Here is a 27,104-nt window from a genome sequence, read left to right as displayed (position 1 = left end):
TTGGGCCGGCTCCTCGGTAGAAAGGGGGAAATTGAGAAAGGAAGAGACTAATTGGCAGGGGACCTCTGGTAGTGGTTTCACACGCCCCAGTTTCCATACCGACACCCTTATATAAGGGTGAGCGAGCCAGGAAACCCTGGCCTATTCATATAGCTTTTTCTCTTGTATATTTAGCAATATTTATACCTTAGAAATGAGTGCTATAGGAACATTTCACGGGACGACACAGGTTAGGCCCAGAAAATATGTATGATCACCATGACGCCACCAAACCTACAGTCTCGTTTATACATACTATTTTTACACAATACCAATGTATTTTACATACTAAGTATGCTCTAAATGGTATTATAAATCATTTTACTTACTTTTTTGTGGAGCCCAAATGCTATATCCCAGAAAATTAACAAAATCACAAATTTTATCAGAGCAAAATTCACTAATTACTGTATTTTCATCTTCTGTTTATGACTAAATACATTTTTAGGATAAAAATCATTTACTAATTTTCAAATACTGATATGACTGTAAATAGCAAAATATTGATAAAATGCAAAAAAAAAAAAAATCCCACAAAATCACAACCTCTCTCTCTCTCTCTCTCTCTCTCTCTCTCTCTCTCTCTCTCTCTCTCTCTCTCTCTCTCTCTCTCTCTCTTACAGTATACTTATCTCTTAATGAAATAAAACAGCAACTTTTCAAAAAACCTTATTTCACGTACAGATAAAATTATAATACTGATGTATTATTATCGTAATAAAAGAACAAGATGGTGCCCGACATTTGTAGGTACACATGTTGCCATATTTTTATTCTTTCTGTGATTTACTAAACTGTGCTTCAATACAACTTTATAGTTGACTCAGTGATTATCACATATAACAGTATAAGAGAGAATATTTGATCACTGTCGATGTTTGATTTCTTATCACCATAAAAATATTTAAAATACAAATTTAATTATTTTGTTGTTATTCTCAACCTAAGCTAGTCAACAGCCTAAGCTGCTTGCTCTCTCTCTCTTAATAAATTTGTTTCTTTTAGCAACTAAATTGTTTTCCAAAATAATTCTTATGGTAATAAACGTCCATCAGCTGATTCTAAATATAAACAAAAGATAAAAATAGATTTTTATTGCTGTATTTTGCTGTTTATACATTAATATTATAGTTGGGTGCTGTAATCACTACAGTAAATCATGTTTTTTTCATCATAAATATGTTCATTCATGAGATAGATATACTATGTACTTTTAGTTTCGTGCAGCTGCCAAATCATGAAAATAGAAAGGAATTGGTAGCTAATATACTTTTGTTTGCTGATCTGATGAGGGGGAAATTGAGAATAGGAAAGAATTTATAAGATTTGTGACTTTATAGACATATAACTTAAACACACACACAAACAAAGGTGTTGGTTATAGGATAGCATGGACCAATAAATAGTGAGTACCCATATGATAGTTTAAGGTATATTTGGTATTTAAATTTGTATTAAAATAGGCAGTTAGCCTATAAGAGTTTTTATAGGTAGCATATCTTTGGTGTTTAAACTATTGAAGTTAGCAGTTGGGGTGGATATAGTCAAGGGTTTTTTGAGGTGTGTTATAACACGGATATTTGCTTATCGTGGGTGTGTGGCCCCCAACCCCCGCAATTATGGAGGCCCCACTGTACTCCTTTGATGCTTTTACCTGACTCAGCTTGTGATCTACAGTGGACCCCCCGTATTCGCGTTCTCCAGATTCGCGGACTCACACATTCGCGGATTTCTCTCGGGAACGTTTCCCTGCATTATTCGCGAAAAATTCGCGCATTCGCTGTATTTTTCTACGATAAATATCCACAAATTCCTGGTTTTTTTGATGAATTTCATCATAAAATGCACTTTTTGTGATAAAACTATTAAAAAAGCTATGTATGAAAATTTTTAGTGGGGTTTTCTTGAGTTTTAACTAACAAAATAGGCTGTTTTTAGCATTTTTATAGGGGTTCCAAACATTTGCAGGTTCTAACTATTCACGGGGGGGTCTGGTACGCATCCCCCGCGAATACGGGGGGACCACTGTACTATAGCTGAGCAGAGTAAGTCTTGTGGAATGAGCAAGTTGAGAAATGCAAGTGTGTGCTTAAACAAAGCTTAGACAGTACAGCACTAAACATCAATAATTATGTAGACCTAATATTTGTGTTATCAAAAGTATGGTGCAACACTCATTCTTGAATCCTCATCTTAGATTCCCATGAACTAGAAAAATTTTGAAATTGTTGGGGGTAAACAGTTACAATTTTTCAGATGTGGAGCATAAGAAAAAAGAATGAATTGCTGGAGAAGTTCTTATCCCTTTCCTGATTGAAATGGAGTCCAATTTAATTCCATCTGAGTATGCTTGGGCAAGGCTTCAGTCCCAGACACACTTAATCCAAATTCTGTCAGTTAGCAAAATAAATCTCCAAGTTGGTTGGAGAACAGACCATAACTCCTGACAGGAATCCCTCAAGCTGTGAAGAGCCCATACCTTATATTTTACGCAGACACATCAGAAGTAGGATGGGTCACTTTTCCAGGGAACTGAGAAGTGTTGAGTCATTGTTCAGAGAAGGAAAGAGACCTCCTTATAAACATTCTAAGCGCCTCAGCGGCGTTGTTGGTATGGTATTAGCGTCCCACCTTGGTGGTCACGGGTTCGATTCTCGGCCATTCCATTGAGGAGTGAGAGATGTGTATTTCTGGTGATAGAAGTCGACGTGGCTCGGAAGTCACGTAAAGCTGTTGGTCCCGTTGCTGAATAACCACTGGTTCCATGCAAGGTAAAAGCACCATACAAACAAAATATAAACATTCTAGAGCTATTAGCTATTCAGAAGTTTCATTCAAGCAGAAGATTTAGTCTTTGACAAGAGTAGTCCTCCCAGGCAATACATGACCCTTTCATACCTCAGGAAGAAGAGAGGGACAAAGTCCAAGCCACTGTTCCTGTTGACAGTGAAGATTTCTTGTTGGTCAGGTTCCAAGAACATAATTTTGAAGCTAAAGTTTGTATTGCGGAAGAGCAATGTTTTATCAGATTAATTGAGCAAGAAGTTTCAAGATTCTACCAGTGGAATGGTTAATACATCTACAAGTATGTTATGATCCATGGAATCTGTGAGACTTTCCAACTATTGATATGTCTGCAACAGGCCAAAACAGAAGACTGCCGATATATTGCTCTCCCTGCCTTGACCTTCGAGCTTGAGCAGTGGATGCATTGCTAATCAGCTAGTCCAATCTAGACTTGAATGTGTATCTTCCTTTTGCTCTCCTGAAGCAAGTTGTATACAAATTCCAGTCTTTCAAGACTGCAAGAACAACCTTCATACCCCCATGGTGGCCACTGAGAGAATAGTTCCTGGACTTAATGCCTCAGGCGATAGATTGACTTTGATTCTTCCCTTGAAGGCCAGATCTACTCAAAGAACCACATATGTTAAGGTTTCACCAAAAAACCTTCATGCTTCAGGCTAGAGATTTTTTTAGCCTGTCTCAGAAATATCTACACATCCAGAAGTGAGTCTAGTAATAAACTCTGCTAACAACAGTGGTACAAGTACCAGAATTGGTGTTGGTCTTGGGGGATTTCCTGCTCAATTACCTCTCTGGACAGCATCATAAAATTGTTCTGGTAGCACCGATATACATACATACTAAGAAACTTTCTGTTGCTGCTGTCAAAGGTTGCAGGTCATTGTATTCCCTTATGGTTTGTCACAGTAACATTTATGTCTCAAATGAAAGGAGCAGCTGTTTCAAAGGATTTATATCTAAAGCCTTTTCCTTTTCTCAACTGCCCAGCCAGCCTGTGGCTCAAAACTTACAGCTATGTGAATGTTAGGTAAGTATATAAATAATCAGTTTTAATGTAAACATTTTGGAAATATAAACCATTACTTCTCATGGGAAAGTATTCCTTGTCATGAGACAAAATCGTTCATTGAAATTTTGTAAGAAATTGGATAAGTGGTGATAGAAAGGTAGTTAATTGGGGGTAAGAGGGTAAGTGAAGGAAAGATCCTCACTCAACTACTGTCATCACCAAGCACTTTTCCTACAGTAGCCAATTAGTGAGGATGCCTTGCTGCCCTCTTCCTGACTGCAAAGTTGGAACTTGTATTTTTACCTTATTATAGATAATTAGTGTATACAGCAGAGGTGTGATGGGCATGAGTGAGTGCTGTAGCTGTTCATATCTTCTGTTTAAGTGGATCCCCTCAGTTACAGCTACTTTGCAGAGGGGTACTTGCTTGAAGGTGCATAAGCTGTAAGCACTATCATCAAGTGGTGAGTCAAGTGCACATGCTGGGCTCTCCCCAGATGAGATCCCTATGCATATGCATGCTTTGCCTTAGCTTACCCTCATCAGGTCAACTGCTCTGTCAGCTGTTTCTGCTCCTGCCAGGAGCTAATGCCTCCAGTAGCCCTCAGTAGCAGTCATCCTGCCTGTAGGAGATGCCCTGCAGCATTGATAATGTCTACTCTTCTTATAGAGGAGAGTAAGATAGCAGGGAACAAGGAAAAGCACAGGCATTTTTCTTCCTCCTCCTCCTCCTCCTCAGTTATACAGTGAGTACACTTTCCTCTTCTAGGGGCACCTTCCGTGTTTTTTTATCGATCTGTTACACCCACCTCCGGTAGGGTTGACATGAGGGTACAAGAATGTTCTCGTTACCCAGAGTCTTCCTGTTTACTCTTGGAAGGAAGAACTGCCCATGACTCATACATTCATGCTTCTCCTGAACCATGTGTGGTGGAGATAGTGCTACCTTCTCACTTGGTGCTTGCTTGGTTTCTGGATTGCATGTATGAAGACAGGAGGTGCTTGGTACCCTAAAGCTTCACATTTCCTCTCAGACTGGAGGATTATATGAGGCTCATACACTCAAGCTTTTCCTAAAGCAGATGTAGTAGGAGTATTACTAACTGATTGTAATTTTGTTAATTCCTTTTTAAGAAGGACTAAAGTGCCTAGGATGATTTTGTTTACACAAACTGGCAAATTAAAATTAACAGATTATTAAAGCAACAGACAAATGTCATTGACATCCCATGACACAAGTAACATTTTAATGAGTTTACTGCCTCTATTATTGGCTTTTCAGTTTTACATAATAGTATGTATATTACCCAGTAGAGTTTTTTTTATATAGTAACTGATGAAAAAATACTTTTAAGTAATTTTCAAAAGAGAATGATTTAGGTCATATTGTTAAAAATCTTTACTATGTAAAAAATGTACAGTTATATATAATGTTTTAACCTGATAAATTTAAATTTCAGTATTTTGATGCCGTTATTTGACCCGGATACAAACATGCTGTTCTTGGCTGGCAAAGCAGATGTTAGCATCATGTATTGGGAGGTCACTGATAAGGAACCCTTTCTTACTGAGGGTTTGAAACATAATGGTTGGTGTCACAGCTATTATTTAATGACAAATATCTATGATATTTTAGTATAAATTGTTAGTATACATGCTGTACATTCCTGTTCGCTAAATTTGAGAAAATTATGTGATATTCATGTTAGAAAAGTATTAAACGGATGATGTATTTGTTTTTCAGGCTCAGTTCAGACAAAAGGTGCATGTTTAGTGCCTAAGAGAGGTTTGGATGTTATGTCAGGAGAAGTAAACCGACTTTTACAGCTTACTTCAAATGCAATTATTCCAATAACATACCAGGTACCCAGGAAGGTTAGTAGGTTACATGTTTAGATTGTTCAGTATAATTGGTTAGTCATGAATGAAAATTTTATTTGATCTCTTCCTAAGGGCTGCGACTCTCTCTCTCTCTCTCTCTCTCTCTCTCTCTCTCTCTCTCTCTCTCTCTCTCTCTCTCTCTCTCTCTCTCTCTCTCTCTCTCTCTTTTTCACTGTTGCCACTTCCACTATTGTTATTGTGACATGTTTGGTGAAGTGGGGGATGCAGAAATATACAGGTAGTATGAAAGTGACTAAGGGAGAGGAAGCAGGAGAAACACATGGATAGAATAAAGAAAGTAACTGTAGGAAAGAAAAAACCCTGCAGAGCTGATGAAAGTGGCTAGAAATAGAAAAGATTTGAAGTCCATGATAACCCATGTTTTGGGAAACTTGACACATTGAAGAAGGAAAATTACCATTAGGGGGGTGCCCTTTAAATACCAGATTTGTTTCATATTTATTTCACCCAAAGCCAGCTGGTAAAGTACTGAAAACAGTACCCCCAATTTTTGCGGGAATAGGTTCCAGAACCTACCGCAAAATTGCCAAAATTCCCTCTAGAAATACTTATAATTGGGTTATAACTGTCAAATACCTTGTACCCCTTAAACTAAAATGCGCATAACTGACAAATACTTTGTAATCTTAAACTAATATGCGTATAACCGCCTGTTTTAACATTTCAGTGCTTAATTTGATAGTCCAAGCAAAAATATACCTTAAATCATCATACTAAAAGAATTTATTGACATTTAAAACAAAAATACATCCCAAACCATCATCCCATCCCAAAACACCCAAAATAACCTTACATTACAGTACCTGTTACTTTAAGTAGGCTATATACACCCCTAAAACACTTTATAACTGTCTGTTTCAATAGTTCATTGCCAAACTTGACTTTTCAAAGAAAAATATACTACAGTCATACCCCTACATACGAAAGTCCCTACGTACAAAAAATCCAGGTTACAAAGGCAAAGACGAAGATTTTTTTGCTTCTGTGTATGAAAATAATTCAGGTTACGAAAGGGTGTACTGTAAAGTCCGAGATTCGCCCCGGCCGCCGAGAAAAATTTTAAAACTTGTATGCCGCCAACTCAGTAGACTCGCCACCCTCCTTCCGCTCTCCCATTGGTTCTTGATGCTAGTTACTGCCATAAGATCCTGCTCTCCTATTGGTCAGCATCTACGTAAGGGAGTTCCTCGACCATTTCGTTTAAGCAGCGTTATCATACACACGTGGAATTTGTTCGTTCACGTAGATTTTGTTTGTTAACGTAAATTCATGTTAGTGATTTTGCTTTCATTGTACTGTAAGTTACTTTATCGTGTTGTGTGTGAACTTAATTACTTACGTTATTAGCCATGGTTCACACTTTATCATGTCGTGTGTGAACTTAATTACTTACGTTATTAGCCATGGGTCCCAAGTATGTTGGTGAAGTTCATAGAAAGAAGAGGATGCTTTCTATGAGATGAGGATGGAGATAATCAAGAAGTTTTTATACATTCAACTTACCTGTCAGATATATACATAGCTATTGACTCCGTCGCGCCGACAGAATTTCGAATTTCGCGCACACGCTACAGGTAGGTCAGGTGATCCACCGCGCCGCCGCTGGGTGGCGGGAATAGGAACCCATTCCCGTTTTCCATCAGATTTTTTTCTGTCGTCCAGGCCATACTGGCAACATCGTTGTTGGTATCTCCGGCTGGATTTTCGTTTTTGGATACAATTGATCATCGTTTTGGACCCTTTGGTGACGTATTTGGATCGTTGTACTGGCATACGCTTTTGTGGATCGTTATTTGGATTTTGGCTTGGAATTTTCATCATGATGTCTGATTCTGGAAGTGTGGTGAGAATGTGTGTGAATGAAGGGTGCAAGGTGAGAATGCCGAAAGCTTCGGTTGATCCTCACACTGTATGTAAAAGATGCAGGAAGTATGAATGCTCGATGGATAACACTTGTCATGAATGTGAGAGTTTGAGTGCTGAAGGGTGGAAGTCTCTAACTTCTTATTTAAGGAAATTAGAGAAAGACCGGTTAAGGAAGTCATCTTCCAAAACCAAGCCTAGCTCTCAATCTTCAAGTGGTTTGGTGAGTAATATTGTACCCTCCTCTAACATTATGAACGCTCCTTGTAATATTTCAGGTCCTTCTCCGAATGCAGATCCTACGGACTCTGCTTCGGAGATAGCAAGCCTTAAGGCTGCGCTTATGAAAATGGAGCGTAAAATGGCTGCCATAGAAGGTAAGCAAAGTAGTGCTGTGGAAAGTGATGTGAATTTCCCCAGTGAAGTGGAGGAGGCGTCTGATTGGCTTCACAACGCTCCCAGGCCTAGACCTCTTTCAAGCTCCCAAGCCCAGAGGAGAAGGAATGTCGAAAGCCTTACGGAGGTTATGGAGGATCCCCACCAGTCAGACGTCTCTTCGGCAGAATCTGTAACGTCACAGACTGCCAGAGAACGCATTAGAAAAAGCGTTCTACGTGAATGTTTTTCGTCATCGGAGAATTCCTCGCCTAAAAGAGGATGGAGATCAGCGGATCGTTCTCGTCCCTTGAAGAGGATCTGGGAAGAATCGGGCATAAACTCGAGTCCGGAACGTTTTTCGGAGGACTCCCCGACAGAGAATAAGAAAGCAAAGGTTTTGGCTTCTCCCGATAAGTTGTGGGGAATGGAGAAAGAAGGCTCTCCTTCCTCTCGTTTAGACCAGAGAGAAGAAACGACGAAGATATTAAAGGATATGCAAGAGTCTATTGCTTCTCTAGTCGGGGTTCTTTCGAGAGATCCTCCAAGAAGAAAGGATGTTAATCTTCCTGTGAAGAAGTCAAAAAACCCTTACTATCAACCTCCAGAAAAGAAGATTCTTCTTCGGATGAAGGGTCTATTTTCACAGACCCGCGAGTTCGGGGCGCGAGGCGCCAGCCAGGCGTGAAGCGCCAGCCGAGCGCGAAGCGCCAGCCAGGTGCGGACCGCCAGTCAGCCGCAAAGAACTAACACGTAAGCGCGAGGCTCCAATCAGGCGCGACGCGGCAACCAGGCCCTATCCGATATCGCAGGAGACGACTAGGCGCGAGAAGCTGGCCAGGCGCGAGGAGCCAGCGCGTGAGAATTCCTACAAGCAGGAAGAGACAATCAGGCGCGAGCGCCATCCAGGAGCGCTAGCGCCAGCCAGACGAGAAGCGCCAGCCAGGCGCGTTGCGCCAGGACTGCCGAGAATCCGCCTACCAGGCGAGAAGCGCTAGCCAGGCGCGAGTCGCCAGGCGCCGCGAAGAGAACCATACAGCGCGAAGAGACATACAGGCGCGAAGCGCCAGCCAGACGCGACGCGATAGACGGCCGCGAAGCGCCAACCAGGCGTGAAGCGCGAGTCGAGCACGAGGCGCCAGCCGCGCAAGAGGAGCCAACAGTGCGCGAAGCGCTAGCCGAGCGTGAGGCGCCAACCGCGCGAGAAGATTCAACCAAGCGCGAAGCGCCAGTCAGGCGCAAGGCGCCAGCTGATCATGAAGAGCGGAAAGAGCGAGAAGTTTTAAGGGGTAATAGAAGATCTTTTCATGTAATGTCTTCGGATAGCGAGTCTCCTACAAGTAGAAACCCTAATGCAAGGAAGCAACCTGGTACATCGAAGGTTACGGTTTCAACCTCCATGTCTCAGGATGTTTTGGTGGAGAAGAAAGGGAGAACTTCTAGATCTGTCAGTCTCTCTCCTTCTAGGAGTATTTCTCCTATAGAATATGTCTACGGACAAAGAATCTAATAAAAGAGCTCGCTCTCCATCTAGGATGGAGTTGGATGAGGTGTCGGAGGAAGAAACCCCGAACAATGAGGGGTATCTAACTACAAAGTGTTAGCCTCCTCTCCTCCACAAGAATTTGGAGACTCTCTAAGCCCTGCAGCTCCTCCTTCCCCGAGATCTCTGTTCTCCAGTACGAAGTTCCTAATCGTCTTCGTATTAAAAAATTAAAACCGCCATATCAATGAAGAAGGGGCTATTCAATCTTTAAATAATTGGATTGAAGGTGAAGAAGGAAGCTCAGAAGACAGTTTTTGCACTCCTCCATGTAAGCTCGGAGGTAGGAGGGGAATATGGTACAGGACAGAGGAAGCGATGGGGCTTATGCTTCCATCTTCCGCGGAGGCGGATTTTTCAAGCTTGGTTGAAGCATCGACAAGACATGCTTTGAATACAGCTAAAGCATATTGGAGCATGTCAGAATTGGATCAACACCTCAAGGGACTTTTCCATGTACTAGAAGTTTTTAACTTCTTGGATTGGTCCCTTGGAGTGCTGGCCAAGAAGGCAAATGAACCAGATGTTTTAGAACCTGAAGTTTTACATTGCATTTTATCCTGTATGGATAAGGCGGTTCAGGATGGATCGGGGAATTGTCTCTCTATTTGGAGCAGGAGTAGTGAAGAAGAGATCATTATTTGGTTCATTTCTAACCAAAGCGGGTTTTCTCCTTCACAAAGGTCAGCCCTGTTATACGCTCCTCTCTCGGATCACCTTTTCCCTTCGCACTTGGTGAAGGAGATTTCAAAGTCTCTTGCTGAAAAGGCAACCCAAGACTTATTAGTACAATCCTCCAAGAAATCAAGACCAACAGTAACAGTAGCGAAGAAGCCTACTCGTACTCCGTAGTGCCCTTTCGGAGAGGTTCCACCTCTCGTCCTCCAACGAAAAGGAAGACAGCAGAAAGCGAGGAAGGTCCTCCTTTAGATCTTTCAAGAAATCAAAGTAGCAGCGAGGTCCTCCTCAAACATCTGTAGGGGCCAGGCTCCCTGCCTAAACTTCGTAGGGGCATGGAAGATAAGGAAAAGCCGATCCTTGGACGCTAGCAGTCTTGGGGAAAAGGTTACATTATACCTTTTTCAGGACAGACCACCTTTGTCGAATTCCCCAAAGGAACTGTCGGCGAAGTACAAGGACCCTGTTCTGAGGGAGACACTTCTTCAGATGGTGATAGGAATGAAGGACAAAGAGGCAATAGAAGAGGTGCAGGATCCTTCCTCTCCGGGGTTTTACAACCGCCTGTTTTCTGGGCTCAGCTCGTGTCGGCCTATGAAAGGATCCTTAATATCATTCTTTCTAGTAAAATTAATCTAAAATTACAGGAGAAAAACAAATTAAGAAAATGTCAGTAAAACTGACTCGCTCACTCTTAAAAGAAGTGTCGGTATGGTAAGAGGGGCGAGTGGGAATCACTACCACGAGACATTCACCAATTAGAACTTACCAATTCAGAATCCCCTTAAGAGGAGAGCTGATACCAACGGGCGATGCAGCCGCTACTACTACTACTAGAGACGCCACGGACAGCAGCGCCCCTAGCGGTCATCCTTAATTATTAGCGCTAGCGTCAAGACGCATTATTTTCTGTGCTGTGCTAATTTCGGGATTTATCCTATTCTTCACCATGGAACGCTCTGCAATTGCAACGCTAAGTTAAGTAACTCATAAGTAATGTTTTACCACATTTTTATCTTCCGGGTACCAGTATTTTCCTCCTAATAGGTCATATACGGTTTCCCGGTTGTCTCGTGGTGGCGCCATGCTGCCTCGTTAAGAATTCCCGGTCCTCCATACTGGGACTTTCTTATACTTATGGGCTTACTATGTTACGTTCATTGTCTTTTACATCGAGTTTTAGCTAGTTTAGCCCCCCCTACCATCTCTCTTAGTTTGGTATTTAGGGCTATTACTATTATTCCCGCCCAGCATCCCGGCTCTTGCTCTTCATCGGTATATCGCTGGCTCCGAGTAGGCTTTCTGTTTATTGGAACAGTCTGCCTCCCTCCTGGGCTTCTTTCTCTTTTACTAAAAGTGTCTTTTCCATCTTTTCGATGTATATATATTATATTTAGGGTGTTAGGCTAGCCTAGGTGCATGTTCCTTGTATTGGTACAGCCTGGTTCACGTGGCCCTCCCACGGTTGTGTTGCTCGCGGCCTAGGCCACTTGCGGTCACGTGTTCCATCGCACCTTACCCTGCCCTGCCCTCCCTACCTGGTATAGGGAGGGGCTGGCGGACCCCTTGGTTGTCATGACAACCTCAGTCGCCTTCTCCCTCTCTGAGGTGGCCAGGGGTTCCTCCCAGCGGGGGGTATAGGGCGACCACTCATGAGGTACCGGGTCTCGAGCGGGTAGTCGGTGAGGCGGGGAGGAGTAGGCCATCCCCCCCCCCCCTCTCTCTCTCCCGCCGTGTTACGCCGAGACCTTTCACTTCCCCCCTCCCCAGTTGCTCAGCCACCTTATCTCGCTATAACGAAAGGAGCCTTCCGTCGCAGCCGGGGCACCTTTGGTTATAGTTAGCTGGCTCCGCCAGTGGCGGGGTGGGGACTACTAGTGGTCGGTTGCTTGCCTACTATATCCTTACTTCTCTCCCACGCTTCACGGAAGGGAGCTTGTTTCTTACCCGTGCACTCTTCTAGTAGTCGGGTGGGGACAAGGTTTGTTATTATTGTTATTTTAAGGATATACCCTAATTTTACGATGAATTGTTTAATTTTAATTATTATATATCTACCATCCCCGCCATTTTACGTCGTGGTTTCCAATTACCACCACTCCTGGTGGTTTCCTTGTTTTTTCTGTCCCCACCCGCCATCAGCGGAGTTATAGCCTAGGACACCACCAACCAACCTTGTTACCACACGTATTATGGCGGGGCTCTGGTTTAATCTAACTTTATCGCTCCGGCACCAGCGGAGCAACTGTTAGGCTGTAAGTGTTTTTCTGATACTCATGTATCTTTCCACTTACAGGCTACTAACTGTTCAGGTCCTTGGGTGCAACGCGACGTTGTACGACCCCTGCGGCCACGATGAGTGCAGGTCTCACGCCCCTTGTGCCACGTCATTTAATGAGATGATCGTCTGGCACCCAGAAGCCTGCGCCATCTGCTACGACCTAGTCGGTCAGCTGGGAGATGGGGTAAGTCCATTATAGGCTTCCTTATCATTTACTAACAACTCTTAGTCATAAGTTTGTTATCCCCGTTCCGCCATTAGAAGCTCATCTCGCCCTTTCTTTCAGGCTACTGGTGTGAGGGGGTAGGTCGCCCTCGCCACCCTGAAAGCGTGGGTGGGCGGCTTCGGGAAGAACGCCGCCAAAGGCCAGCCGTACGTCCTGGACAGGAAGCTGGCCGTCCAGATCTTCCCTGCGGGCAAGTCAACTGGGTATGTTGACCCCTTGTTTTCCCGCCAGTCCCCTCTGATATGCCGCCATCCAGCAAGATCTCCAGCAATCCTTTGGGGTCGTAGCTTCCCAGGAGTCGGTCCCGGACGTCGCTGGCCCCCTGGACCTAAACGTCGAGCCATGGCGGTAGGGGCAGAGGATTTGTTGGTTGAGGTAGGTGTGTCGGGCGCCCAAGGTCTTTCCTTGGGGTGCTCCTGGATCTTCTCCTGTCCCTTCTTCGAGCGCTTCTTTCCAAGTCTTTGTGGGATCTGAGATCCCATACCCGCTCTCCCCGCTCTCTCTGTACCCCCAAAGGTGAAGGGACAGAGAGAACCGAAGACTCTAGCTAAGACAACTTCTAGGAAGTCGTCTTCGTCTTCTTCGGCTAGGAAGTCTTCGACTTCCTACGCCGACGCGGTGAAAGCCAAGCCGACTTCTCACTCGAAGAGCTCTAGAAGCAAGGCTTCTAAGGAGAAGGCTCACGCTCCCACCCCGCCGAGCCAATGCCTTCTCCTGCCTCCACCGCTTTCAACTCCGGCAACGCCGGTGGGAGGAGCAGGACCTATTTTTCCCACCTTGATACCACTGCTTTCTCAGCAGTGGTGATGCAACAGGTGGGCGAGTTGGTTGGCTCGCAAGTCCCTCTCCGCCCTGGGGACGAGATTCGAGCAGATTTCGCCACCCCCCAATTGTCGGAAGCATCTGTCTCAATCAGGCCAGTCCATACAAGATCTCTCTAACAGGGTTAGAGAGAATGAGGGACCGAGTAGCTGGGCTCTCTCAGGTCCCTCTTCCAGTCTCCCCAGTGCCAAGCACTGGCCAATTCTCCAACTCCCGCCATACGACTCTCTGCCAGCTTTCTCCCATGGAGAATCCATGGAGAGTAGCTGCCTACGCTCCTTTTAAGGATGGATGATCTCTATCCCGGAGTGTGGAACTCGGAGAATTGAGGACTTCGAGTTTTACCCTCCGGGTCTGACGCAGCCTTTCATCGGCGTTATGCTAGGCTGACTGTAACGGCTCTTACTAGGGAAGACAAGATCTCTAGAGAGTCCTTGTTCTATACAGTAGGGATCATGCCCAGCGGGAATGGGTTCACTGCCTTGAGGACTGGGAGTGCACGAACACTAAGCTCCAGGCCTATAAGAGTCCTTTTACTATTTTCGCGACGGAAGGAAGGAGGGGCTTCTCTTCCGTTCGCCACGAAAATAGTAGAGAAGACCTTCAGGCAGTCCTCAAGGATGAGGCCCAATGCCACAGTTAAGGGAGGCGGAGTCTACTTCTCCGCTCTTCCCGGCTTTCGAGAGGGGCAATTGTGGGAGCAACTTGCCAGCTACGTTCACGCCTTGGTAAGCTCCAAACCGGACTGGCTGCCAGGGGGAACCAGTTCGGCGAGAAGAGAAGCTGCCAAGGCTGCCTGATTCCCCTGATTCAGGCAGAGTTCGACGCGCGAACAAGGTTTGGCAGGTCCCTCAATTCTCTTGTAATTACGGAAAATGGCTGCTCTATCAATATGCGACGGAACCGTTGTTTAAGAGATTGGCAAAATCCCAGTTTCAGATGGTCCTAACAGACGCTTTCGACTTCTTCCAAGCTAGGAGGAATTGCCGAAAGCACGTTCTGCAGGAGTGTACTATTAGGCACGAGCCTAATAGACTCTTAGCTTCTAGCATTGTGGGGAGCGGATCTCTTCCCAGAGTCGCTGTTAATGAAGTGCACCACGAGGCTGCTAGGCTCAACCAGAGCCTTAGAGCTAGGTGGGGTATTTCGTCCAAAGAGGAAACAAGAATCCGTCCCCACTGCTGGTAAGAAACCAAAGAAGGCTGGTAAGAGGTTCCAGCCGTATCAGAAACACCAGCAACAGCAGCAATTTGTGCAGGCCGTCCCGGTTACCCAACAGGGGAAAACCTGCTAGTTCGAAACAGAACAGCCATCCTCCTGTTGTCTCCTCAATCACAGCCGTCGACCTCCTCGCAATCTCGCCGGCCTTTAACCCTACATTTGAGGCTCAAGGCTACAAACAACCGAGAGGTAGGGCGAGAGGTTACTTTCGCCAGCGGTGGCGCAGGAAGGGCGACAAGGAGCAGGCAGTTCAGAGGAGGGCGTGTGGTTCAACCGCCCATCAACAATGAGGCTCCCCACCCCAGGTAGGAGGGAGGCTGTTCCTCGTTCCGCCACAGGTGGGGGTCAGCAATTGGGCACAGAGCATAGTGTCCAAAGGATTGGGTTGGAGTTGGATCAAAAGATCCGCCTCCAATCAAATCATTCCACCAAATACCATCAGAGGAATTGACAGATTACGCGGAGGAACTCCTTCAGAAAGGAGCTATTGCGAGAGTCAAGCATCTAAAATTTCAAGGTCGCTTATTCAGCGTGCCAAAGAAAAGGCTCAACAAAAAGAAGGGTAATCTTAGACTTGTCAAAGCTAAACTCTTTCATTCGTTGCGACAAGTTCAAGATGCTTACCCTCTCGCAAGTAAGGACCTTACTTCCGCGTGGAGCCGTCACATGCTCCATCGATCTTACAGAACGCATACTATCATATCCCTATAGCCAGGCACTTCCGCCATTCCTAGGATTCAGGCTAGGAAATCAGACGTTCTCATTCAAAGTGATGCCCTTCGGTCTGAATGTAGCCCCAGGGTATTCACGAAAATAGCAGAAGTGGTTTGTACAGCAATTGAGAACTCAGGAATCATGGTAGCAGCATACCTCGACGATTGGTTGATCTGGGCACCAACCGTCGAGGAATGTCTCGAAGCCACCAAAAAGGTAGTTCACTTTCTGGAACATCTGGGGTTCCAGATAAACAAAACGAAATCCAGACTTACCCCGGAGTCTCGTTTTCAGTGGCTGGGAATCCAATGGGATTTGTCTTCCCACAATCTGTCAATTCCAGTGGCCAAACGGAAGGAAATAGCAAAATCTGTCAGGCAATTTCTCACGATGCAAACAAACATCAAGGAGAAACCAGGAGAGAATCCTAGGGTCCCTTCAGTTTGCTTCGGTAACAGATATCCTCCTGAAAAGCAAGGCTAAAAGATTTAAATCGAATTTGGCGATCGAGAGCAAACACCAAATCTCGAGACAAGTTGTCAGTAATCCCACAGATCCTCCGCAATCAACTCCGTCCATGGTCAAAAGTAAAGAACTTAGCCAAGAAGGTACCCCTTCAATATCCCCTTCCAGTGTTAACCATTCACACGGATGCCTCCCTGTCCGGGTGGGGGGATACTCTCAGTTCAAACAGGTTCAGGGGACTTGGTCAGTTCAATTTCGCCAGCTTCACAAAACGTTCTGGACGCAATGGCAGTATTTCTTACCTTGAAGAGACTGCTTCCCCGAAGAAGTCTCATCTAAGGCTAGTTTTTGGACAGTGCAGTGGTAGTTCTTGCATCAACAAGAGGAGGGTCCAAATCCAAGCATGTGAATTCAGTCATGATAGCCATTATTTTGCCCTAGCAAACAAACACAAATGGCATCTGTCTGCCACTCACCTGGCAGGGGTAAGAAATGTGATAGCAGACGCTCTGTCCCGGTCCCACGTTCCTCTGGATCAATGCTCTTTCTAGACGACGGGTCATTCCAGTGGATAAGCCTGAGAGTCCCAGGTCTCCAAGTGGATCTCTTCGCCGCACCAGCGAACCACAAGCTCCCTTGCTATGTGGCCCCCAACCTGGACCTCTGGCTTATGCCACGGACGCCCTGTCGTTGGATTGGAATCAGTGGAGGAAAATTTATGTTTTTCCTCCAGTGAATCTTCTCTTGAAAGTCCTAAGCAAACTAAGGTCTTTCAAAGGGATAGTAGCTCTGATTGCACCGGACTGGCCCCCAAGAGCAACTGGTATCCTCTTCTTCTGGAATTGGGTTGGGGCCTCCGACCTCAACGGATCCCCAATCCCAAGCTATCACAATCAGTACAAATGAGACTGTGTTCGCTTCCTCAGGAATTCTCACAGACCCTAAACCTTTATGGACTTCATGAAGTTTGCGGCTAATAAAGATGCTAATGATTGATCACAGAATATTCTCTTCCTAGAATCAGATAAGAGAGAGTCAACCATTAGACAATATGACTCAGCTGTTTAAAAAAAATTAGCATCTTTTCTTTTGAAAGAATCGAACACTACAACCATGACAGTTAATCTAGCTATATCCTTTTTCAGATCCTTGTTTGAAAAAGGTTTAGCAGCTAGCACTATTACCACTCATAAATCGGCTTTGAAGAAGATCTTTCATGTAGGTTTTCAGATAGATCTGACTGAATCTTATTTCACGTCTATCCCTAAAGCCTGTGCTAGACTTAGACCTTCTCAAAGGCCTACTGCAGTTCATGGTTCTTAAATGATGTCCTCAAACTAGCTTTCAGATACTGACAACTCGTCTTGTACATTCAATAATGCTCCTGAGAAAGACATTATTCTTATTAAGCCTAGCTTCCGGAGCTAGAATTTCAGAACTGTCGGCTCTCTCCAGGATTGCTGGGTCATGTGGGATTCCTCCCATCAGGAGAAGTTCTACTTGCTCCGGATCGTAGCTTTTTAGCCAAAAATGAGGATCCTCTTGCAAGATGGGCCCCTTGGAAAGTTATTCCCACTTCCCCAGGATCCTTCTCTGCCCAGTATCAACTCTTTAGAGCCTTTCTATCTCGTACTTCATCAAGATCCTCAGGTGCTCTCTTCATGAGAGAAAAAGGTGGTACTTTGTCAGTAAAAGGTATTAGGCAACAAATCCTTTACTTCATTAAACAAGCCAATCTGATTCATTCCCAAAAAGCACATGATATCAGGGAGTAGCCACCTCAATTAATAATTACTTTCAACATATGAACTTTGAGGATCTTAAAAGTATACTGGATGGAAATCCCCGACAGTCTTTAAACGTCATTATCTAAAGTCTTGGAATCTTTAAAATTTTCAGCAGTAGCAGAGGGAAACATTGTTTCCCTGATACTGTTTAGTAGTCGTAGTATAGATCCAGGTCTCCTTTCTACCTACACATCCAACATGCCTCACCCTATCGCATGCTACTCGGATATCCTAGCCTTAGCCGCTGAATCATATATGGATTGTCCCCTTATTTTTTTTGCTAGGGACATCCACACTGTACTGGTGATGTACTTCAGTGTACCTACCCTTATTTTTATGCTAGGGTAGGACACAATGTGTTTGTATATTTTGTAAATATTTTCAAGTAAATTCCTTTTGTTTATATTACACTGCATCATTGTAATTTACTGTGATTACTGTTTTTAAGTACTTTAATTTACTAAACGTTCTGTTATTTTACTGCTTAGTATAAGTTAGTTTAAGTACTTAGTTTGTATGCTGTAATTGATTACTTATATTATATCCATCATTTTACAACTGCTTTCATTTGTTCCTTTTTTTCCCATCTTGTTTCTGTTTCTCTGGTACTCTTTCATAGGCCGCACGAGCTGAGCCCAGAAAAGGGATTTGACGAAGGAAAAATCTATTTCTGGGTGATTGGCTCGTGTCGCCCTATGAAACCACCCTATATTGTTTTCCCCCCCCCATGCAGGACATGATAGATTAAGGATGTCCGCTAGGGGCGCTGCTGTCCGTGGCGTCCTCTAGTAGTAGTAGTAGCGGCTGCATCGCCCGTTGGTATCAGCTCTCTCTTAAGGGGATTCTGATTGAAGTTCTAATTGGTGAATGTCTCGTGGTAGTGATTCCACTCACGCCCCTATTACATACCGACACTTTCTTTTTAAGAGTGGAGCGAGTCAGTTTAACTGACATTTTCTTAATTTTGTTTTTCTCTGGTAATTTTAGATTAATTTTACCTAGAAAAGAATGATATTAAGGATCCTTTCATAGGGCGACACGAGCCAATCACCCAGAAATAGATTTTTCCTTCGTCAAAATCCCTTTTTAGTTCCAAAGGCATCCGGGGATGGAGACCAGTCTTGGACGTGAGCATTCTGAACAAATATGTGGAAAGAAAAAAGTTCTCGATGGAGACTTCTGCCTCGGTACTTTCAGCCCTGCGAAGAGGAGACTGGATGGTCTCTCTAGACCTGCAGGATGCATATTTCCACGTTCCTATTCACCCGTCATCAAAGAAGTATCTCAGGTTTGTGATTCAAGGGAAAGTCTACCAGTTCAGGGCCTTGTGCTTCGGCCTCTCCACGGCTCCACAGGTATTTACGTACCTGATGCGGAACGTAGCCAGATGGCTACACCGGAAGCATAAGCGTCTCTCTGTACTAGACGATTGGCTGATAAGAGCAAAATCCCAGGAACAATGTTTGGAGGATCTGAAGAAACATTAGAATTGACAAAGGAATTAGGACTTCTCGTGAATCTCGAGAAATCGCAGATGAACCCCAGTCAGGACATAGTCTATTTGGGGATTCAGATGAATTCTCTGGATTTCGGGTTTTCCGTCCCAAGAAAGGATTCTTCGGGGGATTCAGAAAGTTACATCCTTCCTAAAGAAAGACAGGAGTTCAGCCAGGGAGTGGCTGAGCCTTCTAGGGACTCTTTCTTCCCTGGAAACAATTTGTATCTAGGAAGACTTCATCTAAGGCCTCTACAATTCTTCCTAAAGAGATCTGGACTTGGAAGAAGGGCCATCTGTCGGACACTTTTCCGTAAACATTGGAGGTGAAGAAACACCTAAAGTGGTGGCTGCTCCCACTCAAAGAGAACAAGGGAGTGTCCCTAGAGGTTCGGCACCCAAACCAAATCTTGTTCTCAGACGCTCAGAAACGGGATGGGGAGCGACTCTAGGGACAAGAGAAGTCTCTGGCAAATGGAAGAAAGAACAAAGAGATTGGCATATAAATGCCAAAGAACTATAGGCATTGTTTCTGGCATTAAAATTCTTCGAGTCAGAAGTAAGAAATCAAGTGATTCAAGTCAACGCAGACAACACCACAGCGTTGGCTTATATAAAAAAACAGGGGGGGGACGCACTCGTTTTCCCTATTCGAGATAACGAAGGATCTGTTGTCATGGACGGAGGAGAGGAATATTACCCTCCTGACCAGATTTGTGAAAGGGGAAAGAAATATCAGAGCAGACAGGCTCAGAGGACGAAGCAAGTTCTCCCCACGGAGTGGACTCTTCATGAGCAAGTCTGCCAAAGTCTGTGGAACCTGTGGGAAGGCCGCAGATAGATTTGTTTGCGACGTTCCTGTACAAAGAGGATAGACAACTTCTGCTCCTTAGTAGAAGACCCGAGAGCAATAGCGGTGGATGCCATGCTACTGGAGTGGTCGGGACTCGACGCTTACGCTTTCCCTCCATTCAAGTTGCTAGGAGTAGTGATGAAGAAGTTCGTAGCATCAACAGGGACGAGATTAACTCTCATCGCCCCGTTTTGGCCATCCCAAGATTGGTTCACAGAGGTACAGGAATGGACAGTAGACTACCCAAGATCTCTTCCAAACAGGATAGATCTTCTCAGACAACCCCACTTCAAGAGGTTCCACCAAAACCTCCCCCCGCTCTCGCTCTGACTGCCTTTCGACTATCGAAAGATGGTCAGAGCGAGAGGCTTTTCAAGCAAGGCTTCGAAAAGCAATTGCTAGAGCCCGGAGATCGTCAACTATCCGGGTCTATCAATCGAAGTGGGATGTGTTTAGTAGAGATGGTGTAGGAAGAATAAGCTGTCCTCCTCCGATACCTCTGTGACCAATATAGCAGATTTTCTGTTATTCCTGAGAGAGGAATCCAATCTGTCCGTAGCTACAATAAAGGGATTACCGAAGTATGCTCTCAGCGGTATTAGAAATAGAGGCTTAAACTTGGCAGAGGATAGAGATTTGCACGATCTCATAAGATCGTTCGAGACGTTCAAAATCTATATCCTCTACTCCGCCAAGTTGGGAATCTGGATGTTGTGCTCAAATTCCTGACATCGGAAAAATTTGAACCTCCCGACCGTGCCTCGTTCAGGGATTGGCGAGAAAGTGTGTTTTTCTCATAGCCTTAGCGACGGCTAAGAGAATAAGTGAAATCCATGCCCTAGATTCTCGGGTGGGTTTTAAGAAAGACGCAGCCATCTGTTCTTTTCAAACTCTGTTTTTGGCAAAAAATGAGAACCTTCGAAACCATGGCCAAGGAGTTTTGAGGTGAAAAGTCTTTCAAACTTAATGGGAGACGAAATTGAAAGAACTTTATGCCCGGTTAGAGGTCTTAGGTTCTATCTTAAAAAGAAAGAAGAGTTGAAGGCATGTAAACAAAGTCTATGGTGCGCAGTTCGGGACACGAAAAGACCAATGTCCAAGAATGCGCTAGCGTATTTATTAGAAGTGTGATTATGGAAGCTCATAGCGATTGTGCAGAGGATTCCTTTAAATTATTACGAGTTAAAGCTCATGAGGTAAGAGCAGTGGCAAACATCATATCATTCCAAAAGAATATGTCATGAAGGACATTATTAATGCGACCTATTGGAGATGCAACTCGGTATTTGCATCCCACTATCTTAGAGATGTTAAAAATTACCTACGACAAGTGCTTCTCTCTAGGTCCTTTTGTGTCTGCGGATACAGTGCTGGGACTGAGGACGCATACCGATCCTTAAACTTTTATGAAAAGTCTAATACTTCCATACCATACTGGTGGGATGGGCTCTAACTTTCTTACCTGACGGCTAGTTGTTGCACAGGCGGCCATGCCTTGTTTAGGTAAGGAACTTTGAGTTTGTCTTACAGGATAGGCTTGGATAAAAACAGTGTCTTTGATTACGGAGATCTCCACTATTTGAGGCAGTTTTTGTGTTATTATTGGTAAAAGTGCTTGGTGTCGCACAGGCGGCCATAGCCCTTGCTAGTGAGTAACTAGAAATGTGCCTTTTAAACGGAGTAGGATTAAAGGCATTGTCTAAATTCGTACATGGACCTCTCCTTTTAAGACAGTATCAGGATTTTCTGCTGACAAGAGTGCTTGGGCTAGCACAGGCGGCTTTTGGTGCTTTTGACAGTATGAGAATGTGCATAGGTTCTTACAAGAGAGGTAGTACAAATTGAAATTATATTTGTTTATTTTTTATTTTTATTTATTTTTCATAAAGAATTAGGTGTAAAATATTGTGATTGAGTTTTTGGTTGTTTGCAAGGAGTCCGGGGATGGCTTCTTGCAATCTTAGATACAACATTTGGTTAGGTTAAGGTGATCAGGATCGGGATTGTGCTCCTTAGAAAAAAGGTTCTTGTCATATAAGTGGATTGAAACCCTTTGACATAGCCCTTATAGGATCGGCCAAGTAAGTGGATAAGACCCCTTTGGCAGACCTACAAGAACTCTTAGCAATAGATCAATATCTCGCTGAGGCTCTTGAGACTAAGCAGACTCCTGGGCATTAACCATGAAGTCTTCAGTCTAAACAGGTAGGAACCAAGGTTTTATGTTATTAATACCTACAACGATTGTTGTGTTTTCCTGTTAAATCAGTTATTAGCTGTCTTTACCCTCCTCCAATGGTGTGAATCAGCTATGTATATATCTGACAGGTAAGTTGAATGTATAAAAATGATATTGTTATGATACAATAAAGTTTTATACATACTTACCTGGCAGATATATACAATTAAACTACCCACCCAACCTCCCCTCAGGAGACAGATGGTGTAGAAAAAATCTGATGGAAAACGGGAATGGGTTCCTATTCCCGCCACCCAGCGGCGGCGCGGTGGATCACCTGACCTACCTGTAGCGTGTGCGCGAAATTCGAAATTCTGTCGGCGCGACGGAGTCAATAGCTATGTATATATCTGCCAGGTAAGTATGTATAAAACTTTATTGTATCATAACAATATCATTTTTGTTAATGTGTTTCTTAAAGTTTAGTGTTTAATGTTTTCTGCCATTTTTTAATGTTTCATAAAGTTAAAGTGTTCACGTTTTCTGCTGTTTGTCCTCCTCCTCTGTCACCACTTTCGGACATCGCCTCACTCGAAAGGTAAGGTTCCAAATTTTATTACATACATACATACGTACATGTATGTACAGTATTTCTTGTACCCTGTACACTAATACACTTTATTTACAGGTACAGTAACGGTCCAAATTGTTTTATTTCATTGTTTATTGTTCAATTTAGCTTTATTATAAAATTTACTGTAGAGTTTTTGTAGGGCTTGGAACGAATTAGGGAATTTACACGTAAAACGTAGTTCTAAATACGAAAAATCAGGTTACGAAGGCCGCTTCAGAACGTATTAATTTCATAACCTGAGGCACTAATGTACCTCAAACTATCATCCCAGAACACCCTAACATTATTTCAGAGTCATGTTGCAAAATTAATTACCAGCCTATAACTATTACTTCAAGTATCCCCTATCATTCAGGCACGCGCGTTTTCTTGGCTCATGACATCGTTCAGTGCATGCTATAGTGCGCTGGGCATACATGTCATATAGTATTGATATTTTCGTGTGCTGTAAGATTATTTTGAAATTATTTTTACTGTACAGGTACGTATTTAAGGATAGTACTGTTGTGTAGAGCATATCTAAAATAATTGGGTAGTTTAGAACAATGGGATACGACCTCCAAAAAGAATGCTATGTTTGTACATGTTAGTATTTCTGGGCTCAGCTCATGTCGGCCTATGAAAGGATCCTTAATATCATTCTTTCTAGGCAAAATTAATCTAAAATTACCAGAGAAAAACAAAATTAAGAAAATGTCAGTAAAACTGACTCGCTCACTCTTTAAAAGAAGTGTCGGTATGAGAATAGGGGCGAGTGAGAACACTACCACGAGACATTCACCAATTAGACCTTCCAATCAGAATCCCCACAAGAGAGAGCTGATACCAACGGGCGATGCGGCCGTTACTACTACTACTAGGGGACGCCACGGACAGCAGCGCCCCTAGCGGTCATCCTTAATTATTAGCGCCAAGCGTTCGTACGCATTTTCTTGCTTGTGCACTATTTCTGGATTTATCTTATCATCCGTCATGGAACGTGCTGCCATCGCAACGGCTAAGTTAAGTGCCTCATAAGTAGTGTTTTACCGTATTTTAGTCTTCCAGGAACCAGTATTTTGCCCTTCCTAATAAGAGGTCATATACGGTTGCCCGGTCGACTCGTGGCGGCGCCATGTGCCTCGTTAAGAATTCCCGGCCCGTCTTCCATACTGGGACTTCTTATACTGGGGATGGGCTTACTATATCACGTTCATCGTTTTTTACATCGCCTTTTTAGCTAGGTTAGCCCTTTTACCATTTCTCTTAGTTTGGTATTTAGGGCTATTCTGTGTTCTAGCCCAGCATCCCGGCTCTTGCTCTTCATCGGCTATCGCTGGCTCCGAGTAGGCTTCTGTTCCTCGGAACAGTTTGCCTCCTACCTGGGCTTCTTTTTCTTCTACTAAAAGTGTCTTTTCCATCTTTACGATGTAATTTTAGTTCTATTTAGGGTGTTAGGCTAGCCTAGGTGCATGTCCCATGTATTGGTACAGTCTGGTTCACGTGGCCCTTTCACGGTTGTGTTGCTATCGCGGCTTAGGCCACTTGCGGTCACGTTGTTCCTTCGCACCTTACCCTTCCCTTCCCTCCCTCCCAGGTATAGGGAGGGGTCTGGGGACCCCTTGGTTGCCATGACAACCTCAGTTGCCTTCCTTCCCTCCCTCTCTGAGGAGGCCAGGGTTCTCCCCAGCTGGGGTATAGGGCGACCACTCATCGGGTACCGGTCACCGAGCGGGTAGTTGTTGGGACGGGGAGGAGTAGGCCACCCCCCCCCTCTCTCTCTCCCGCCGTCGTTACGCCAAGAACCCTCCCCCCCCCATACCCAGTTGCTCAGCCACCTTTCCACTTCTGTAACGAACGGAGCCTTGGTTATAGATTACTGGCGCCAGCCAGCGGGCGGGGTGGTCACTACTAGTGGTCTATTGCTTGCCTACTATATCCTTACCTTTCTCCCCCGCTACCGGAAGGGAGCTTGCTTCTTACGGGCACTCTTCTAGTAGACGGGAGGGGAAAGGTTTTGGTTTGATAATTATTGTTATTTTTAAGGATATACCCTAGTTTTACGATGATTCTATAATTATATTTATTTTATATGTATACCATCTCCGCCGTTGTCCGTCGTGGTTTCATTTCACCACCACCACCTGGTTGGATTCTATCCTCTTTGTCTCCGGCGTAGCCTTGACAAACCAACCATATTACTACCACACGTATTATGGCGGGGCTCTGGTTTAATCTAACTTTCTCGCTCCGGCACCAGCGGAGCAACTGTTAGGCTGTAAGTGTTCTCCTGATACTTATGTATCTTTCCACTTACAGGCTACCAACTGTCAGGTCCTTGGGTGCAACGCGGACGTGTACGCCCCTGCACCACGATGAGTGCAGGTCTCACGCTCCGTGTGCCACGCCTTACAACGACATGATCGTCTGGCACCCGGAAGCCTGCGCCATCTGTTACGACCTGGCCAGTCAGCTGGTGGAGGGGGTAAGTCGATTATAGACTTTTTTATCGTTTTACTAACAACACTTAGTCATAAAGCTTGTAACCCCGTCCCGCCATTAGAAGCTCATTTCGCCTTCTCTTTCAGGCTGCTGGTGTGAGGGAAGTCGCCCTAGCAAACCCTGAAACGCGTGGGTGGGCGGCTTCGGGAAGAACGCCGCCAAGGCCAGCCTTACATATTGGACAAGAAGCTGGCCGTTCAGATCTTCCCTGGTGGCAAGTCAACAGGGTATGTTGACCCCATATCCGCAGCCCCTCTCATAGCCTCCATCCAGCAGGAGATGCAGCAGTCTTTAGGGGTCGTGTGGCCACGCAAGAGTCGTCTCCCCGGGGACGTCGCAACAACCTTGGACCTTAATATGGAGCCCTATCGGCGGTTAGGTGACTGGAGGATTTGTTGGTTGAGGTAGGTGTGTCGGGTGCCCAAGGTCTTTTCCTTGGGCGCTCCCTGGATCTCTCCCTCCCTTCTTCTACTGCTTCTTTCCAAGGCTTTTTGGGATCTGAGATCCCTACCCGCTCTCCCGCTCTCTCTGTACCCCCAAAGGTGAAAGGACAGAGAGAAACCGAAGACCCTGGTTAAGACGACTTCTAAAAAGTCGTCGTCGTCTTCTTCAGCTAAGAAGTCTTCGACTTCCTATGCTGACGCGGTGAAGGCTAAGCCGAGCTCTTCATATTCAAAGAGCTCTAGAAGCAAGTCTTCTAAGGAGAAGGCTCGCGCTCCCGCCGAGCCAATGCCTTCTCCGGCCTCCACCGCATCCACTCCGGCAACGCCGGTTGGAGTAGCGGGACCTAGCACCTTTGATCCCACTGCTTTCTCAGCAGTGGTGATGCAACAGGTAGGTGAGATGGTTGGCTCACAAGTCTCCGCCCTAGGAACAAAGTTCGAGCAGATGTTCGCACAACTGTCGAGCACTCTGTCTCAGTCGGGCCAGTCCATCCAAGATCTCTCTAACAGAGTTAGAGAGAATGAGGACGAGTAGCTGGGCTCTCTCAGGCTCCTCTTCCAGTCTCCCCAGTAGCAAGTGCTGGTATTTTCCAGCTTCCACCATATGAGTCACTACCAGCTTTCTCCATGGAGAACCCATGGAGAGTGGCCGCTTACGCTCCGTTCAAAGATGGTATGATCTCTGTCCCGGAGTGTGGAACTCGAAGGATTGAGGACTTCGAGTTTTATCCTCCGGGCGGGATTGACGCAGCCTTTCATTGGTTATGCTAGGCTGACCGTAGCGGCGCTCACTAGGGAGGACAAGATCTCCAGGGAGAACGTTCTCTATAGTAGAGATCACGCTCAACGCGAATGGGTCCACTGCCTTGAGGACTGGGAGTGTACCAACACCAAGCTCCAGGCTTTCAAGAGTCCTTTCACTATTTTGCGACGGAGGAGGATGGCTCTCTTCCGTTCGCTACAAAAATAGTAGAAACGACTCTTCAGGCAGTCCTCAAGGATGAGCCCATGCCACAGCTGAGGGAAGCAGAGTCTACTTCTCCGCTACTTCCCAGCTTTCGGAGAATTGTGGGAGAACTTGCCAGCTTACGTTCGACGCTTGGTAAAGCTCAAACCGGACTGTGCTATGGACCAGTTTGGCGAAAAGCTCCCAAGGCTGCCTGATTCCTTGATTCAGGCAGAGTTCGACGCTCGAACTAGGTTTGGCAGGTCCCTCAATTCTCTGATTATCACAGAGATGGCTGCTCTCTCGTATGGCACGGAAACCTTTGTTTAAGATTTTGGCC

General features: G+C 44.9%; 1 protein-coding gene across 5 annotated transcripts in view; it reads left to right on the top strand.

The window, feature by feature from the left end:
- The window catches only part of LOC135216709 (coronin-7-like), a 502,494-nt gene that overhangs the window by 124,871 nt on the left and 350,519 nt on the right, over positions 1-27,104 (top strand). For all 5 annotated transcript variants that reach the window (XM_064252162.1, XM_064252161.1, XM_064252160.1 and 2 more), the window contains 2 exons: positions 5,317-5,444; positions 5,601-5,731. In XM_064252162.1, coding sequence (XP_064108232.1) covers positions 5,317-5,444; positions 5,601-5,731 — 259 coding nt within the window. The remainder of the gene's footprint in view (positions 1-5,316; positions 5,445-5,600; positions 5,732-27,104) is intronic.

Source organism: Macrobrachium nipponense, chromosome 6, assembly GCF_015104395.2.
Source record: "Macrobrachium nipponense isolate FS-2020 chromosome 6, ASM1510439v2, whole genome shotgun sequence".
Taxonomy (NCBI): domain Eukaryota; kingdom Metazoa; phylum Arthropoda; class Malacostraca; order Decapoda; family Palaemonidae; genus Macrobrachium; species Macrobrachium nipponense.
This window is presented reverse-complemented; position numbering and strand designations above follow the sequence as displayed.